At 37.2% G+C, this 20696-nt stretch overlaps 2 protein-coding genes across 6 annotated transcripts; one reads left to right on the top strand and one right to left on the bottom strand.

Annotated features, from left to right (window-relative positions):
- Positions 1 to 1462: 1462 nt before the first annotated feature.
- On the top strand, positions 1463 to 10366 carry LOC126828204 (uncharacterized). The gene is made up of 4 exons (XM_056102248.1): positions 1463 to 2102; positions 3112 to 3689; positions 3756 to 4526; positions 10361 to 10366. Exons 1-4 carry the CDS (start codon positions 2063 to 2065, stop codon positions 10364 to 10366), a joined length of 1395 nt encoding a protein of 464 aa, XP_055958223.1. The 5' UTR covers positions 1463 to 2062.
- LOC126828206 (cationic amino acid transporter 4) lies at positions 10080 to 20436 on the bottom strand. Of its 5 annotated transcripts, none has more exons than XM_050557839.2 (6): positions 20301 to 20436; positions 14927 to 15167; positions 14247 to 14417; positions 12723 to 13879; positions 12068 to 12179; positions 10080 to 10482 (listed from the first exon to the last, which is right to left on the bottom strand). In XM_050557839.2, exons 1-6 carry the CDS (start codon positions 20304 to 20306, stop codon positions 10373 to 10375), a joined length of 1797 nt encoding a protein of 598 aa, XP_050413796.2. In that variant the 5' UTR covers positions 20307 to 20436; the 3' UTR covers positions 10080 to 10372. The 5 variants fall into 5 exon arrangements, with proteins under 5 accessions (XP_050413796.2, XP_050413798.2, XP_050413797.2 ...); XM_050557841.2 differs by lacking the exon at positions 20301 to 20436 and adding an exon at positions 20098 to 20262; XM_050557840.2 differs by lacking the exon at positions 20301 to 20436 and adding an exon at positions 20108 to 20262.
- Positions 20437 to 20696: the final 260 nt, after the last annotated feature.

Genomic DNA, 20696 nt, shown 5'->3' with positions numbered 1-20696 from the left:
GATACCATAAGTTCCTTATGCATATTTATCACAGTCATCGAAGTGATCCCGACCTTGAAACCACTGAACACTTTCTACCCTACTGTCCAAACTACACACTCCAGCGAAATAATACCATTCATTTATTACCAATGTATTTTAGAAATATTACATGCCTACGGTAATGCCGAACTATCTCCAGACATAAACACCGATAATTTTAAAACTGTTTACAATTATATTAAACTTACAAAACGTTTTACTTCGTAAAATACAACCTTGTAACGAGGATTTTATTTATTTATAATTAAATAACTGTTTACAATTATATTAAACTTACAAAACGTTTTACTTCGTAAAATACAACCTTGTAACGAGGATTTTATTTATTTATAATTACTTATCTACTTATTTATACCATAACTAAAATACAGTAATTAATCTTTGTCTATATCATACATTATTTGAAATTGTACATAATATATATACCCAAACCAGAAGGAAGTAAATAATATAATTAAAGCCTACTTCACTTGGCTTGTTTTTCTATCCTATTCTTTATGACTTTATATTGTACAATATTTTCGAAATACTGTTTGGGGGATCACGTGGCTAAGTGGGTAAGACGCTGGCCGAGAAAGTTCATCCAGATTTTCCGGCGTGGTTCCTCCTTGTCAATGATGCAGGATGGAGAGCCTAACAGTAACAAGGACAGCTGTCTAGCCGTTCGGATGGGATGGAAAACCGAGGTCCCGTGTACACATTGGCGTGCACGTTCCTTGGAAGTTGGAATTCGATATAAGAGTAGGCCGTAGCGCCGCTGCGCGGGCAAAATTTCCCTCATAGCACACTGTATGGCGTATGCCCGTCTTCATTAGCCCAGGTTAGGAGCAGAACAGTAGGACGTTAAACCCCATTTCATTTCATTTCATTTCGAAATACTGTTTAATAGTTTAAACAAAACCAGCAATCTGTGTGTTATATAATGCTAAGTACTGCAACAATTTATAAACCATAGAAACCCCTCATATGAGATGTGACGATGGGTGTTCTAGAAAGGGAAACCATAACATAGTGTACGATACATGTCAATGGCAGAAAGCTAAATGGAGCAATAATTTGAACCTAGATGCCCTCGTAATTAAATAACGTTACTGAATATATTTAAATTTACGATTAAATCTACAAAAAAAAAAAAAAAAAAAAATAACCCCGACTTAAAATTGCAACGGAATTAAATACAAAACTATAAAAGCTTAGAGAGATAAAGAAAAAAAACCCTTGTGCAATTAATTCTCAACATGGCCTAATATTATTTAATTATGTTTAATCTATCAGGATCATGTTAAAGCTCCATGTACTCCATACTGTGTCTCAGCAGCGGCTCTTTGATACCACACCGTGTAGCTTCGTGACGTAATTTTAAGGGTACTTAATTGCTTAAATACAATTTTTATTGCAGATATGATCAAATTAGCCAACGTTACCGCAAGAGGAGGATCCGCTATACAGACACGTTACTTCAAAGCACTAAGAGAAATCTCGTGAACACTTTATTTTACAGATATATAAAATCTGCATTTATATTAATACGAAATAGTTGTAAAGTTTGTTGGAGTACGGGTTGTTATAGCAGGGACACAACAGAAAGGGCGATACCGTTTTCCTAGCTGCATTTCAGAGAAAGCATGACCTTTCTGATGTTGTTTTCTAGAACTAAATCATTATTGTAGAGAAAGGAACCATTCTTTCAAAATATCTGGAATCAGACCGAACATTTTTTTAAAAATTTATCTAATGTATACTATTAAATAAGGAGAGCGGAAGTCAAAGAAAGAGCAGTGAACGGAAACAAGTATCCATATCCAAGCTTATTGAAGAACAATCTGCCGCTTTAAACACGTTAAGAGAGAAAAGAAGAGCTTTGCGCATGGCACTATTACTACCATCTATCTAGACAATGGCTATGGTTTTGAACAGTAGATGACTCTTCAGTTTCGTGTTTTGTATCCTCTAACGTTTTAAAGACACAGTAAAAAAAGACCGCAGACATCTCTTTCCAGGGGTATCTTTGACCATCAGAATGAAGTTTCTATATAAAGGTCCTTCGTTATTTATTATAGGTAAGTAAACACTAAGTGCAATAACCCTTTAAAATTGAAATATTTTAAATACAAATTAGCTATACTTTCATTAATTATGAATTATGCATCGGGGTATTCAGGACAGGAATACACTGGAAACTAACTCCGTCGGACAGGAACCATCACAATTTTTTAGAGCATTAGAATTTAAATGGAATTGTGGTGTAGGGGATTTGCATAGAAAATATGCAGCCAAAAATCATTTCAGGCATATGGCAACACAATTGACCTGAAAATTTGTGAAATTGGACGAAATTCCACGAGTGTGGCATAAGATAATGCTAATAAGTAATAGATATGCCCAAAAATATTCAAATGTTAAGTATAGTCTGTCTAAACCCGCCTAGGGATAGTCTAATATAGGCTAACTAGAAACATTTTTCAAGATGAAATTTGCTCTTGAGATAGTTGGTTAATTATATTTATCCTTACACAATAAAAGTGATGATGAGAAATGTTGCTGATTTTATAACATATTTTTCGAATATCTAGCTAGTTTAGCAAGAGACTTGGTTGTTCTGATCTATAGGCCTAGGCTGCATCACTTTTCGCATTTTGTTCCAGTAAATTAGGACGTACATTTTTTTTAACGAAAACTTCAATCTCGTTCAAAACGTTTCTGTCCTTGTCATTGATACCCTATCCTGTAAACTTCCCGGGATTAATCAATTATTCCTAAGGATGAACCCTTTTGAATTTTACGATTTTTTGCAGTGTTACTGAATCGACACGAAGCATATAATGCGATCTATGTTTAAAACTTGCTGCGAATTTTTCAAGCTCGTCAGCATCATTCGCCTAGTCGAAAAGAGGAAGCGTATCAAAATTAAAAATTTCTCATGGTTAAGTATTGCCACTAAGAGCGAAACTTGCATAGCGACATTCAAGGGGCAGCTGGTGGGTGCTTATCCTTTGCTTGGCAACGCTTTATTTGTTTTTAAGCTACATTTATTAAATATTTAAAACTCTTATTTATTTATATTTTCAGTTCTATCGTATATACTAGAGTGCAGGGCAAGCCCCAGCTATAACGAATATTCAAGCATGGAAGAACATTATCCTGCGTACTCGTATGCTGCATCATATGATAGTGGCAGTTCTGATTTAGGCTACTCAAGTATTTATGACTCGGGTTACTCGAGTTATTCGGACAGTAATTCTTATGATTCTGGACCTGTGCCGCTCATCGATTATTCTGCTTTAGGAGACTACTCGTATGACAACCCATTCCCTATAGACTATGGTTCGTCCTTGTATGGTTCATCTGGATCTTCAGGTTCCTCTGGTTCTTCAGGTTCCTCTGGATCTTCGGGTTCCTCTGGATCTTCTGGTTCCTATGGGTCGTATGGTTCTTCTGGTTCATCCGGGTCATCAGGTTCATCTGGATCTTATGGATCATCAGGTTCATCGGGTTCATCTGGATCATCAGGTTCATCTGGATCGTATGGATCATCGGGTTCAGTGGGATCATCGGGTTCAGTGGGATCATCGGGTTCATCGGGATCGTTCGGAGGCTCCCTTGGATCATCTGGTTCATCGGGATCGTTCGGAGGCTCCCTTGGATCATCTGGTTCATCGGGATCGTTCGGAGGCTCCCTTGGATCAGGATCGCTAGGTGGCTCCCTTGGATCAGGATCGCTAGGTGGCTCCCTTGGGTCGTATGGTGGCTCCCTTGGATCAGGATCATTAGGCGGCTCCTTTGGGTCGGGATACGTCCCACAGTTACCGAACCTAAATGTCCCGCCGTTTGACTACCCACCATTAAACCTCCCTCCGTTTCCTTACAACCCTTCCCAAGTTTCACCTTATGATACACGAATTGGTCAAATACCTATGGGTACAAATATTCCAATAGGGGGACAAACAAATACTGGCCTGGGCCAAAACAACTTGCCAAGAGTCAACCAGAACAACTTTCCCTTGCTCATGTTTTCACTTTTTAGAAGATTACTTCGGCGACCTGGTTTCCAACAAAGATCACGGTACTACCCCAGACAACCTTACTATGCCTCACGGCGATTTCCCTATTATTCACCATTTGAGTCTTATATACCACGAATGTATCCAAGGACATTGCCTTTCTCGCCAGGAATACTACCCGTACCGTACTACAGTCCACCTGCTTTGATGCCAACACCATCTGTAGCTTTTCCATACTCCACTCGAGCTTTACCAATGGCTACTACGACCCCTGCTAGTATCCCAACGTATCTACCACTATTTTGCTCCCAGACGCAACAAATAGCCGCCGTCCCAACTCAGTATGTTTCAGTTCCCCAACCCGCTACAACACGAACTATACCCATCGTTGTTGTTCCAAATTCTGTTGCAAATGTCCCAAGACAGTCGACTGTCGTAAGGTCACAACCTACTTTTACCATACCAGCTATCTCATCAACCCCTGTTGTTGCAATACCTTCATCACCATTTGTTGCCATACCGTTACCGGCTGTACAAACATCAAACCCTACATCATATGGAATACCCATTTCCACTAACGGCATCTCATCTCCAGCCCAATCAACTGATGCTATTGGTAGATCGATGACATCAATCATCAGCGCTATTCCACCCAATTCATCAGGTGCATTATCATCAGTGGCATATTCACCAACTTCCCAGTCCCAGTCTAATTCCTATCCAGTACCGTCTGCTGTATCTCAAACAAATCCTTTTATTTCCACTAACGGCATCTCATCTCCAGCCCAATCAACTGATGCTTTTGGAAGATCGATGACATCTATCATCAGAGCTATTCCACCCAATTCATCAGGTGCATTATCATCAGTGGCATATTCACCAACTTCCCAGTCCCAGTCTAATTCCTACCCAGTACCGTCTGCTGTATCTCAAACTAACCCTTTTATTTCAACTAACACTAACGGTATTTCATCTCCAGCAGACTCAACTGATGCTATTGGCAGATCAATGACATCTATAGTCAGGGCAATTCCACCGAACATGTCAGCAGCATTATCATCCGTTGCATATTCACCAATTTTCCCATTTACATACCCCCAAGCTAGTTCCTACCCAGTAGTTTCTGGAGTACCATCATCCATTTCTAGTAACGGTATATCATCTCCAGTGCAATCAACTGATGCCATTGGTAGAGCACTGACATCAATTGTCAGAGCTATTCCTCCCAATATGTCTGCAGCATTATCATCAGTGGCGTATTCACCAATAGGCAGAAGATAAGGTATGTTTTTGTTTTGTAGTATATATCGTAGAATAAATAAAAATGACCAAAACGCATTCAATATATTAAAGGTAACGATGAATATGTAGATGTATGTAAAAAGGCGTTTCCACCTTCTCCAGGATAAGATACCAACATTTCGTAGACTATTTTAACTAGATTTTAATTTTCAATCAATTTCTATTTATGCGATACGTTATTACAACGAACAATGATACTTTTGGTGGAGAATTTGCAATACTCGATAATACTTCTCATAGCTAATAGATTTTGTTACTGTACGACAGGGTTGATGGGTCGGTTGTCCACACTAGTTCAGTTCCGATGCTGGTTATATTTAGTCTTTAGGCCTGAAATGTTATCTAAATTATTAATTAGACATTAATTAAATTATCCAGACCATAATCAACCCTCGATGGCATCGCTAGCCTGCGATATTTACTGGATTATGATCCTATTTGCTGCTCGACTTCTATTCATAATTTAATCATGAAGTGGATGATCGAGCATATGTTTTTTTTATCGTACAGACTTAAGTAATGATGATCGAAGCTATGCCGAAATTTCGATCGCTTAATTCTCGGTTCATAGTGTCTCAATTTGACTAAAATTTTCAGCAAATTGCCTTTATATTATATAGTTTTTAACTATTAACTATATAGTTTTTAACTATTCGATCGCTTAATTCTCGGTTCATAGTGTCTCAATTTGACTGAAATTTTCAGCAAATTGCCTTTATATTTTATAGTTTTTAACTATTATAGTGAGAACTCCCAGCTCTTTATCATATCTCCCATAATGTATCTTTAAGGTTTCACAGATGTATGCATTTATTTTTGCAGGTTTCACCAATACAGTTGTCTTAGTATCAAATTCAACAAAGGGAGCTGTACCAGAGAAACTCAACCCAGATTTACCATCTCCACTATTCAGGACTTGCATGGCAGCTTTATAGTTACAGTAGTATTGAAATAGAAGGTGCCTGCTTTGTCATCACATTTGTAAAAAGCTGTATACTCATCCAATATCCATATTAAATTTACTTCATGATCGGTTTTATTGACAAAAATGTAATGGTAATTATCAATTGCAAAAAATTACTTTCTGATTGTAAGTGCTTCTGAAAACTGGATGTATATAAAGTGCATACTACTGTAAACTTCAAATGGTGCAAACTTAATTTGATCGATTCAAATAATCTGTGGGACAATGTTATTATTATTTGAGTTCCGTTGGTTTTTTTATACTGAGATGGGCTTAATTACACCAGCAATAGTCTGTACACACGTTAAAATAGTACACGTTGTAAGTTTGGCGTGAATGTGAATCACCTGGCTTATTGTGTCTGTAATGTCTCGAAAATGGACCACACAATCGGTTTTAATCCCATCACTGAGACGCCAGTATGAATTGTATCACCTTCTATTATGACTTTTAATTATTGATTCAAAAACTGCCCAGAAAGTTATTTTGCTTATAACCGTCAGTGTATTGTATACTTGGTAGTCTATTAAGTTCGGATTATTCTAAAACGAAACGTAACATTTAAGTATAATCTTGGTATGAAAATCAAGCCTGAATCGGTTCAAAGTAAAGTTATATTTTACTTTTGTACTTAATATCTGTATTTTATAATAAAATGGACGTGGTATGTAAATTATATGTACATATTATATCTGTATAATATTCTATAATAAATGAAAATCTATAAAAATAAATTGTGTTGTATCTTTGACTTGGGGTCATTTCAGGACTAACACGTGGTTCAATTTTATTCTAATAATTCGCTTGAGCGTAGGGGGCTTTAGCAGAAGAGAACCGGGGGACCAGGAGAAAACCCACGCGGTTGAACATGCGATTCTACTCTTTGTCACGCAGCAATCCAACCTGAAATGAAATGGGGTTTAATGTGTTGCTTTTCTCCACTAAACTGGCCAGAGAAGACGAGCATACAACATATTCTGTGTTAAATTTCACCCTGTTAACCTACACTTTAATGTACACGGGGCCTCGTTTTTGGACACGCCAATAGACCCTGTTTTCAATTCTTTTTGCACTATCCATATTTGGCTAATGCTTTGCGTCATTGGTTATATTGAACCAATTAGCTAATAAATAACCTGGTGCCAGGGATATAAAAGACCAGAAATCGACCCGGCTAGGAAGACCCCTTATAATTGATAGGAAATGAAACGAAATGGGGTTCAACGTCCTACTGTTCTGCTCCGAACTGGGCTAATGAAGACGGGCATACGCCATACAGTGTGCTATGGGGGAAATTCGAATTCCAACTGTCAAGGGATCTTTTACGTGCACGCCAATGTGTACACGGGACCTCGGTTTTTCGTCCCGTCCGAACGACTAGACATCTCTCCGTGTCAGGCCCGCCGTCCTGCATCAATGACTATAATTGATAGGAAGAGACGGTGTAACGTTTCCAGCAATTAACCCTCTGGATAGAGGGAGCTGAGTGGGCTGACAGAGAGAAACATTATTTTTTAGTTACATCTAGACTTGATACTTGTGCCTATTTTTGTAATAGCATAGCTGTTTTAAACTTTAAGGAGAGTTATTATAGAGATATATACTCTTCAAAAAAAGTAGAGGATATTCAGAAACAATACAAAACTGTGGAAATGCACTGCTGTTTTTATTAGAGGTAACCAGTGTATGTTAATAACAGGCCAATTGCCTACACATGAACATAAACAGTTCATATCGGCGGCTTATCTGACGGGCCCGTTTGACTCGCAAAGAGATACACCGTCAAAAGTGAAAATGGACGTTTTTGATTTTTGTCATAATAATGAGTAATTGCTCCACCAATCCCCAGACATTCATCAATTCATCGTGACATGCTCCTAACCAACCGTCCAATCACGATTTGGGGCAATCTGATCCACTCCTTTTGCAGTGCTACGGCCAATTCTTGCAGTGTTGTCGGTTGATGTTGACGTCGACGAACACTTCTCCCGATCAAATTAAACGTAACACACTAAAGCAAAGTTACGCTAAACAGTAAATCTTATGCAAGAACCGATAGGAAAGCAAACATGGATAGGATAAACCAGCAAACGGCAGTTTTCATCAACCCTTCCTTGAAGTGTCAAATTTGACAATGAACCCCTCCCACGTGTATGGCGCTTTTGCGTGTCGCATGTGCAGCTCAGTGGTTCTGCTAGGGCAATAAGTTCTTCATCTGTGAACATACTCTCAAAGCATGTCAAGTGTCCATGACTATTTATCATATCACAACCTGCATAGGTATTTGCATTTCAATATCACCTACTTTTTTAAAGAGTATATTACAAGGCATATATTGTCTGTGGGCAAGACAACTTCTTTGTCTCATTTTTAGTCAAATATTTTAGTCAGTAAATGCAACAGCGTGAAGTCTAGGATTAGGGAACTGCAATGGCATACACACTAGTAATACCTCGGCGATCAGTAGCCGAAATATAGAATGTGTAGCAAAGATAGCGTTACACGTCGCATTTAGTAAGCTCGTGGTTTAGCTTTCATATTCTATCGGCTGTGATACACTAGTGAGTCAACGCCACATCCACCGAGCCCCCCCTGAGCCCCCCCCACCCCCTGTATTTAAATAACCCTCTCACTAACTGCGTTGGCGTCTGAGACCAAGTCCAGGGCCCTGTTTCTCGAAATTTTAACAAAAGATAAAATCCAATTTTAGTAGATACTTCAATTTTGATTGGCTAAGCACTAAAATCAATCTAATATTATCCAATCAAATTACTAAAATTTGGATTTTATCTTAGTTAAAATTTCGTGAAACAGGCCCCAGGTTAACTATAATCGGTGTCGTGCATGATTCTTTAACAACCTAGTCCGCATTGTCGGATGGGCACACACGTAATTTCAGCTGCACCGGGTTCGATTTGGAAAATGATAACCAAGATTCAAATTATTATGTAGTTTTTGTTGGCTCTAATTGGGCTGCACCACTAAAATACACCGGACACCTCTCTATGGATTATAATTACTGTTTATTACAGAACAACTTTTTTTGACTAGAATTGTGTGCTTTGTACAGGGGCGGATTCATGAAGTTTTGCAGAAGGGGGTTTGCCAGATTCCTGTTATGAAAATTTTACAGTTGACAATGCATGATGCCAATGCATGATGTCATCATCGTCTCCAAATTACGTAGCAATTCCATTGATGCAAAGCATTAATTGTGATATCACATATTAGGATTATATCATTATCTCGCGCTTTGAATGCCCATCCCATCCCGCGATCTTATGATTAGGCATAAAGCACACGGGTGTGACACTTTTACAATTTTTTATGTAGCTGAATGGGGGTGGGGGAGGTCTGGATCCGCCCTGGTGTATAGGAGACCAGAGATCACTTTTACAATAGAGGTCATGTACGGACTACATCAAGTCTAGAGAGGATATGAAAACAGTTTTATATCAAGAGTGAGAGAAAAATGGGGTTTAACGTCCACTCGACACAAACTAGGTCATTTCGGGACTAACACATGGTTCAATTTTATTTCAATATTTCGCTTGGGCATTGGGGTCTTTAGCAGTGGGAGGAAACTGGAGTTTATATAAGCACTTTGGCACGTTACTGCATCCTATTCACTTACATTTGTAATACTGATCTTCTCTTGAATAAAATACTGATTAAACCAGAACGGATAGAGATAAATTATCTCAAAGTCATTTAGTAAATGAACTGAAAATACACTGAATACATTTCTTTAAAACAGAATTACCGTTTATTACTCGGCAACGTTTCAACTCGAATTGGGTCCTGTGTATAGGACAACGATGTTTACAACCACATAAATATATTTTGTAAGGAAGTGCTAGTAGATGCGCACTGGGGACCTTGTTACTTTTAACGGATAATAATTAATAATGCATTAGTAAAGCTAATGACTGTCCCAATGGGGTCTGTGTGAAATTGAGCAGGAAGTTTGCGTTTTTTTATGGGTTTATAGTTTTAATCTCATTAAGATAAATAAAATAATTTATTTTTACAATATTATATTAATCTCCAGTTTTAACTTCAATCAGGATTCTTGCTCTAATGACATCAACCCTACCTCTTCCTCGGATATCACCGTTTCACGTGGCATAACATCTCTAGAGAAGATAATTAATACTACATATATGACAAGACCTGAAAGATAAAACAATTGAACATAATTAGTAAAGGCAATATTTCCTTTACTTTCCCAGAGGAGGGTGGACGAGAGAATGAGAGTGGTGGTGGTAGAAAGAGAGAGAGAGAAAGAGAGAGAGAGAAAGAGAGAGAGAGAGAGAGAGGCTAGCAGACAACGGGGTCGAAGCAGGGACTGGCTAGTGATAATATATCTTGCTTAACATATAAATAATACACCTGCAAAAAAAACCAACACAAACGACAAAATTAAAAATGAGAAACTTCAATGATGTTTGTTGAAGCAACTAAGCGTCCAGCATGGTTCTGATTGTATTTACAAGGAGGTCCACTAACACAAATACACCACATCTAAACAGAACAAAGTTAAAGATGCATTATGCAAAAGACAAATCTTCCTATTACAGGTTTGTTTTTGGCTTCAAATGTTATATAAACAATTATTGAAACATTTATTAACACGACAGGCCCGTAATCAACTTTCTGGGTCACTGGATGGCTCCAACTTAGCAGATTATAACACAGTCGCCATTTAAAAGTTTAATAATAAAATAGATAACCGAGACCTAGTCCCGACTTTCAAGTACCGTTGCTACGAAAATAAACAATCTAAGTAACATCTTCAAACACTTTATAACTTCGCTCAGAACAAAGTAGTTGGAATTAAATTTTCAATATATTCATTTTTCATTATCTATTTTCAAAGTATGATAGTAAGAACGACCAGCTCTTTATCTGCAACTTTTACAAATATTAAGCATATAGCTGTAAAGATGTTTATTTATGCGATTCTGTTGTATTCAATCAGTATTCTTCGATACATCCGGTAAACACGGTCATTTACACAGATAAAGATATACGCTTTTGTGGTTATTCGAATATTGAATACCATATTTGTATACCATGTTTCCACTTTAACAAACATAAAAGACTATATAAATATTTATTCACTTAAAGATACAATATGGGAGATTAAATAAAGATAGTTGGCAGTTCTCACTATAATAGTTAAAAAATAGACAACGTAAAGGGAATTTGCTGAATTTTCGGCCTAGCCTCGAACATCATTACTAAAGTCGGTACGATAAAAAACATAGTCTCGATTATCTATTTCATGATTAAATCATGAATGAAAGTTGAGTAGCAAATCGGATCCTAATCCAGTAAATATCGCAGGCTAGCGATGACATCTAGAGCTGATTATGGCCTGGATAAGTTAATTAATGTCTAATCAATAATTTAGATAATATTTCAGGCCTAAAGAAAGACCTGAAATAGACAGATTTAGCTCTTGCATAATGTATGTTTAAGGAAAGTTCAGAATTGTATGGTATCCATGATCAATATTTCAAGTCCCTTCACAATCCTTTATTTTCCTTTAAACTAGAAAACACATTTATATGCTAAATACGAAAATACATTAATAGTTTCAAAAATCTATGTTAGATCGTTATTTTAAAAAATAACATTACGCCAAAATCAATATCAGATGTTCTTCAGCACAAAATCAGCTCTTGCATAATGTATGTTTAAGAAACTCCAATTAATATTGATTTATCATAGGATGTAAATTGGCTATATTTACCTATGAATATTAAAACAATAAATGTTATTAAACCATTTAGGTCAATGGAGTAGACTAATAACATCATATTCATTGCTATTATTATAACTGGAAGAAAGGGAACAAACGGCACCTGCAATAAATAAACAAAACAAAATAATACGAGACATTAAATAAAATTGATATAAAATAATACAAATTTAATAGAGCAAGTTCTTTGATTTATGTGTTATTGCGATTAGGCGTGGGTTATGCCATTAAAGTTTTGTTTGAAAAGATTAAGCGACAACCCACAGGTGTACTAAATTTAGTAAATTCATTTTCGGCACACAGTTTCGACATACGAACACGATCTGATTAAAACACAGATCCTATTTCGTTTCGTTTATTATAGTTCAAAACGAAATATAGATCTGTAGTTTAATCACATCGGACATTGGAACACACGGAATAATCAACGGATATAACCCAATAATCAAATCCATATGAGCAGCCATTAACCAATATATTATAACAAAATAGATGGGGTCTTTTCAACTATGAGAAACCGGGATACCCAGAGAAAATCCACTAAGTTAGACAAACAGCCTAACTGGAATCAATGGCTACTCGACCATCATATCCACTCTCAAATCTAAAATGTATAAAGGACAATCAATTCAAGACAACTTCTTACCTTAAAACTATCGCCAGTCGGTGGTTTCAGTTTTAATTTTATTATAAAACTAATACCAACTATCAATAGCGTAAACAAGATCACAGTACACAGTGCTATAATATTAGGTTGGGAGGATAAAACAGGTGTCCTTTGTATCAGCAAAGCAACCATCAAGGATATTACAACCAGAAAAAATATTAAAAATCCTACACTGAATTTATCTATTATTTTAGATATCTGACATTTTGATATCATTGTCTTTCTTTCAGTGTCATCCACAGCTGATGGATCTGAAGTCCTTGACCGTAAGATTACTATATTAGAACTTATTATGATGTTGATCACAAAAAGAGTCAGAACGTTGAACTGAACTAAGTCTGCTATATCCAAAAACAACGAAGATAACGCCACAAAAATCCCAATAGACATTACACCGACCAGAGGAACTTGAGTCTTTTTGTGGACCACACCAAACACCTTCAAGAATAATCCATCATTCGCCATGCAGTATGCGTGTCGGGAAGTACTGTACAAGTTCAACAAGCTCAGGTTACTGATACCCAAAACAGGCCCAATAGTCACCACATACTTCGCCCACTGTATATTGTTGAGCGCAAAAGCCGATGGAATAGGTGCTTTAGTATCGATGAGGTAAACGGGTGCCAGCATGATCAAGGAGAACGATGATCCTGCATACAGAAGAGTCACAATAATCAGCTCGAAAAGTATTGCTCTGGGTATAGATTTTAGTGGAGTCTTCGATTCTTCTGCGGACAAACAGATAACGTCAAATCCTTGGAAAGCATAGAAACAGGCCGACGTCGCCACAATCACTCCCTTAACACCAAACGGGAAAAATCCCCCGTGATCCTTATTTATGACATTTTCAATGTTTCCAAAAATAAAACCCATCATTGTAACGAAAAGGAGAACAGAGATAGAGACCATAGAAAGAACAAAGTTCACCTTAGCCGAGGCATGGATACCCAAAGACACTATCACAAGTACGGTAAGTTCAAAACAAAACGCTACAAGATCAAGGGAGTGACTAAATGGCGGCCCTAAGTTCATAGTTCCAAATACACCAATCGTTTTATTATGAATAGCGCCGTCGAATAAAGAATCAAAATATCCACTCCAAGCTCTACAACCTATGGCCCCAGACGTCAAGTAGCCTGAAGTTAAAAAAAAAAGATAAGTAACTGTTAATTATTGAAGAACATAAAATGAACTTGGTGTTTTGCCGCGCATTAATAACATGGTTTTGTAAATGTTTTAAGACCCAATACAATGCCACTTCTCGTTGTCTAGGTTAAAGCTGCCACATTACCCGTTCTTCATAAGCAAGAACTAAATAACAGTGACGACAAGGGTTAGTGTCTCGAGAAGGTGCCGGAAGATGATGAGTAAGAAGTACTAAACTGGCATCATGTACTTGTCTTGCTGGACCATCAGCTGGAGGTTAAAATCAAAACGTCCTCTGGTGATATCAAAAGCAGGCACTAGTCTGGGAGACGAATATATAAAAATATAACATCTTACCTAACAAAATGAGCCATCCAACGAGAAACGCCATTATTTCACTCATACTCTCATAAACATAAGTATAGGAGCCACCGGTCTTGGGAATTCGGGATCCAAATTCCACAAAACATAGGGCATTCATCAAAGTAACAATTCCCGCCAGTATAAACGATATCAGCATACTAGGTCCTGAAATGAAAATTAAGTCACAATGGATTAAAAACTGATAGCATGAATTCTGTTAAAATTATCCGAGTCAATGTTCGGCAATAAGAAAATTTGTATTCGTTGATAGCGTCTTCGATATCCAATTCCACGCGAATGTGTACACGGGTGGACCTCGTACATTTTTCATTCAATTCGAACGACTGAGTATACCCTCCTTGCCAGATTAACAGCTGCAGAACCGGGCAACAAAAATCCCAAAGGTTCTTCTTGGCCCACGCTGGAATTCGAAATCGCGATATTGAAGACGAGAAGCCAATGCCCTAACATACGACTACTGTGGCCACCTCGACAACACAGTCCATCATCATAGACTGATTATCGAAATTATTGGATAAAAGATAACCATTATTACCCCGGTAGCACCACCCGACATTGCTGTCGTCCTTCTCGACTCTCTGGCGATGTCTCAAAAAAGTAAAACTAAACAAACTTGCAACTGAATACATATAACATCCAGTTTGGAAACATACCTGCATATTCTTTAGCTGCCACGCCCACTAACACATATATACCCACACCCACAGTTGCTCCAACTCCCATAAAGGTCAGATGAAAGGTGGAGAGATAGCGATTTAATGCAGTGGTGGTATCACTACTCTCAATAGTCTTTCTCCTGGTCATTCTGTACCACAGATAACCACATCTCTGGCTCATATTTAAACACGTCATGGTTGCGGATATCATCAATGGATTACCCAGTAACAGACGTCTCTGAATATATAAACATATATATCTTTACAATTAAAGTGGCAAGACATGGAATTAGATAAAACAGGATTTCATAGCCCTAATTTAATGCACTAAACAGGCTAAGGCAAACGGGCCCATGGTTAATGAGTTAACGTCATACTCACTCATCCACCGTGGCTCCCAAATGACAACAGTCTATAATAAAGCACAAATACAGAGAGTAAGACATCACACAATCAAGCAACATATTTACCAATTGTTCATTTCGATCAATATAAAGTTATAGCATTTTGGTGTTTAGAATAGTTTCATTGATTTAAATACATTGATTAACCTAAATTATTATATAAACAGTATATTTGTATTTCCTTTTGATAAATGTAAATAATTCTTGGCCATCTGCCATGGTATCTCTCTTGCATCAGGATGAATAATCATCGATTTGATTATTGAGTATAACCGTGTGGGATGAGAATAACCGCCAGGTGTTTGTAGGGATGCACTGGGCAGTAAATGGTATTTTAAATGATATATTATTATTTATAGTGTCTATGTATTTTGTATGTAACATTGTCTTGCTTGGTGGTTTGTCTTTTTGGTTAATAATTATTGTTACGTGTGATTTTGTTACTATTAAACAAACATAGTTTAGAGGTATAAGATCAACTGGCTATTAAGTTGTTAACCCGTCACCACTTTTCAAGCCGTCATTGGGGTACGACTTTAATCCCATCTATTGTTTTTGTTGATTTATTATATTGTTAACCCTTTATGCATTGTTCATCTATCGACATGTCAGTTTTAATTAAAACTTTTGCTTTTATCCTATTATCTTATTTTCCTTAAATATAACAAAATTTGCACAATGAAGACAGTCACTAGTTAGGATCCCTTACTAAGTGCAGTAACTGGTCTGTCAGTACTGTATGACGATATATGTATATTTATGTTCCGGTATATTAAAGAATTGAAGAATCATTTAAGTGGTTAATTAAAAAAATAATAATTATATTAGCGATTGCTGATTATAATATCACACCATTATGATAGTAATACTACTTTTTACATCCGGTTGTGTAATGACAACAGACGGTACATTACATGTAGAATAATACAGAATGATTTAATTTTGAGATATCTGAAGAATCTGGCTCGGTGTCCCTTGAAGGATATCTTAATGGGTTCATGTATAACTTAGGTTCATTCACGGGTTTTTCACGAATTCAAATTATCCGCCCTTGATACTTGTGGTATTTTATTTGGAACTAAGAGCCGAATCGGTGTGGTGAACGTGAACGATGACGCTAAGACTGGTATGTGAACCGTTTTTGATTGGTTCGTAGAATTAAACTACGATCAAGGACAGATAATTTAAATTCGTGAATGAACCCAGGGTATAGTGGAGTAGAACGGAACGATGCCACTGGGAATGCCGAGGACGACTTGTCATGAATAACGCTAGAATGGCTGGCAAGAAATATATACTTGAATTGGCAGATCATTTCAGTAAATAACACGTTTCAGATATCAAACATTTGATTTCTGGTTGATCAGGTTGTCTAACGCCTGTACACTGTCACTGAGTCAAGTAGCATGGTGTCTCTATCCCAAGCTTGTACGTCATAGGGAGCAGGGTTACCTTCCCAAAATCATGGCTTTATCCTACCCAAATTATTGAAATAAAATTGTACCACTCGGTCAATTTCACAGCCAGCCAGTCAAGCCTGCAAATATGACGGAAACGAGATCCCAGCCATATAACAAGCTTCGAGTTATTATTGATATATATATATATTATTGATAGGTTGTTATAATCTTTTTGTCGTTCGGTAAATTTTATGATTTCAAAGACTGTAAAATCGTACTTTTGTCCAAAATACCCGGAAATAGGATATATTTCTCGAAAGTTGCAAGTTTTGTCTAAAAAGTATTATCATTGCACGCAATATGTTCTAATTATTGATTTTAATCTATTTCATTGAATTAATGTTGCTGTGGATGTGGCATTATCTCTTTTCGCTGATTTAATATATACTAACTGGCTCATTATAATATTAATACTAACACAAGGTACAATTTTATGGATACACAATTACTGAGTTTGATACTAAGCGACGTTTCAACGAGGATACTCACATATTTGTATCATTTGCTTGATAAAGACGAGAGTTTCCTCGTTGAAACGTGGCTTAGTGTTAAATTCAGTAATTGTTTATCCATAAAATTGTACCTTGTGTTAATATGTTCAATTACTAAATGCCAATCAAAGAAGATAATATCAATATATACACATGAACACTTCTTCTTTATTAGAGAATTGGGACGGGCTGTGAATTAATTTGACTCTTCTACGGTATTTTGGTCTAGTAGATTTGGGCCTTGGCGAATACCTTTAGAACTGTTATAAACATAAAAAATATCCGTGTGTCTAGGAAATGTTGTTTCTCATGTGATTGCACAATGACGAAGCTATGTTTTCCGCGTTCATTTACATTTTATCTATCTTTAAGCATAGATTGATTTTGTGCTGAAGAACAGCTGATATTGATTTTCATAATCGTAATGTTATTTTTTAAGATATCGATCCAACATGGATTTTTGAAACTGTTAATGTATTTTCGTATTTAGCATACAAATATGTTTTCTAGTTTAAAGGAAGATAAAGGTTTGTGGAGGGACTTTAATTATTGATCATGGGTACCATACAATTCTGAACTTTCCTTAACTAGAGAGCAATGTTATAGCAGATACCCCCTCCCCTAACATAGCAAGGCTTTGTTTAGGAGAAAATTCTGACAGATATTGATATCGTATAATCGGGAACTCTTGAACAATGCTATAGAAATGAAATGAAATGTGGTTTAACGTCCTACTATTCTGCGCCGACTGGGGTAATGAAGACGGGCATAAGCCATTCAGTGTGTTATGAGGCAAATTTTGCCCGGACAGCAGCGCTGCGCCTACTCTTATATTGAATTCTAACTACCAAGGGATCTTTTACGTGAACGCCAATGTGTACACGGGATCTTATGTTTTCGTCCCATCCGAACGACTAGACAGCTATCCTTGAAAGGCCCGCCGCCCTGCATCACTGGTGAAACCACGCTTGAAAATCCTTATGAACTTACTCCACCAACGCCGGGAGCGAACCTGTGACCTAGACGCTAACGAGCCAGTGTCTTACAAACTTAGCAACCGCGACTCCTACCAATGTTATAAAAGCCCCCCCCCCCCATGGATACCGCATAATTGAAGCTATAGCAGCGTCCTACCCTGTATGCTAATACAGGTACATGTAAATTGTTCTGTTTAATTGACTATAAAGAGAGTTTAGATAAAACAGTAACCCATATTATTATAATAATAGTGTAATATGATAAGAGCACAATATTAAATCTATAAGTGCCAGCTGTTAGAAGACATTAAGTAGCGCCGGACTAGACTAAAGGGTCATATATTATAGCTCTTCACTTTCATTCGTTGTCAGGATTTTCCAATAGGTATGGGTAGGGGAATAGCCTCCTGCAATCAACATACGGGTTTTAAAACACAATCAACAGAAATAATAACACCTTAGCATCGAATCAAACATGTTGAAATTAGCTCATAAAACTTCAAGGTTACGACTACATGTTGATTCACACCGATCAATGTTGTATGGTATATTGCCTTCGTTTTATACACACCATATGTGATAATATTGATTAAAATTCAAATGAATATGACACGCAATACATAATCAGAATCAGAATCAGGCCTATTAATAACCAAAGTTAGTTATATAGGTTAATACCGTGTATTAGTAGACTGATAGATTTACTAAATGAAATGGGGTTTAATGTCCTACTGTTCTGCTCCTAAACTGGGCTAATGAAGACGGGCATACGCCATACAGTGTGCTATGAGGGAAATTTTGCCCGGACAACGGCGCTACGGCCTACTCTTATATCGAATTCCAACTGCCAAGGGATCTTTTACGTGCACGCCAATATGCACACGCGACCTCGGTTTTTCGTCCCATCCGAACGAATAGACAGCTGTCCTTGTCAGGCCCTCCGTCCTGCATCACTGACAAGGGGAAACCACGCCGGAAAATCTGGATAAACTTTCTCGGCCATTGCAGGGATCGAACACCCGACCTCGATAGATTTACTACTAGCATTACTCTCTAATAGTTTGGAATACATCATTTTGGTATTTAATGTCGATTCGTATCTTTAAACCCGTACTCCTCTAAATGATATAGCCGTGAGAAAAATTGACTTTTTGCCTAAAAGTAGGACGTTATACCCCATTTAAGTAGAACGTTTCAGTCTGGCAAATTTTACTGTGGTATGTTTAATTTACGTTTGATTGCAAATTTATTATATGGGTGATAAGAAACCCAAATACAGAAGCACTGGTTGGAATTTGATTCTCAAACCATGTGTCCCACTCGACACAAAGTAGGTTATTTCAGGACTAACATAGGGATTGTAGCTTTGGGAGGAAACCGGAGAACACGGAGGAAACCTACCAGGTAGGACAGGCGATCCAGCTATCCATATGACTCGACTCAATGATACACTTTGCGATCTAAGATAGGATGACATATCTTAGTACTTACAGCAATGGCGAATGTCAACCAAGTTTGTTTAGCTAAAAGGGTGATCCTGCTTGTAACACGACAATAGACAAACTACTGAGTCGAGGGGCGATAACTTATGCTGGCATTAGAAGTCGTCGATACGGGACATGTGGCCACCCGTTTAATAACAGTCTGCACTGTTTATTTATGCGCAATCATACAATATTTAATAGCTATATACACGAACAGGTTATTAAATGTCCCGGAAAAGAACGTACACCATAAATCAAGGTGTTGTACCGTTCGATCAAACTTTTAAAACACTAATTAAGGACTACCCACACATAATCTACCTGTAGACCTGTATACTACTTGTTTACTTACTAATACTCACAGACTTTCACTTGGTGCACAAACTAATCTTAACAATCCTGCTTAAAATTTTTCTCAAATGTTTGTCAGCCATTTTGTAAACGGTCGTTCAACCTTGTGTCGTATAGTACGTCACATGCCACCAACCAAGTAAATATAATATAAACCAAAGGAAGAGATCTAAGTGTTAGTTGTACATGTATAACAATATTTACCATCATACTACCGCGTGAGTTGGCTGTCTATCGATGCATGAAGTCCCAGTGGTCATAGTATTCAGGTATCGGCCACCTTTCTACTTTAATACGTCTCATAACACCGAGACAGGGTCACAGCTGTGTGATACTTGGCGATTTATTATTACCTTGGGCTTTTGGGCTTAAAGCTATAACACACAGTGTGTCTTTAGTAAGAATGGACAATAAAGAAATACAAGTCGATTAAAGAAAAAAACAATAGCACGTCAAATCAATATTGATTAAAGGGAACCAACTCCAGTTGACATTGTATTGATGGATTTATTTTGATTGCAGTCAATACGATTCCCTGTCTCTGACCACAAAGTTTCATAGACAATGAAAATGAAATTAAATGGGAATTTTTATTAACGT

Source organism: Patella vulgata, chromosome 7, assembly GCF_932274485.2.
Source record: "Patella vulgata chromosome 7, xgPatVulg1.2, whole genome shotgun sequence".
Taxonomy (NCBI): Eukaryota; Metazoa; Mollusca; class Gastropoda; family Patellidae; genus Patella; species Patella vulgata.
This window is presented reverse-complemented; position numbering and strand designations above follow the sequence as displayed.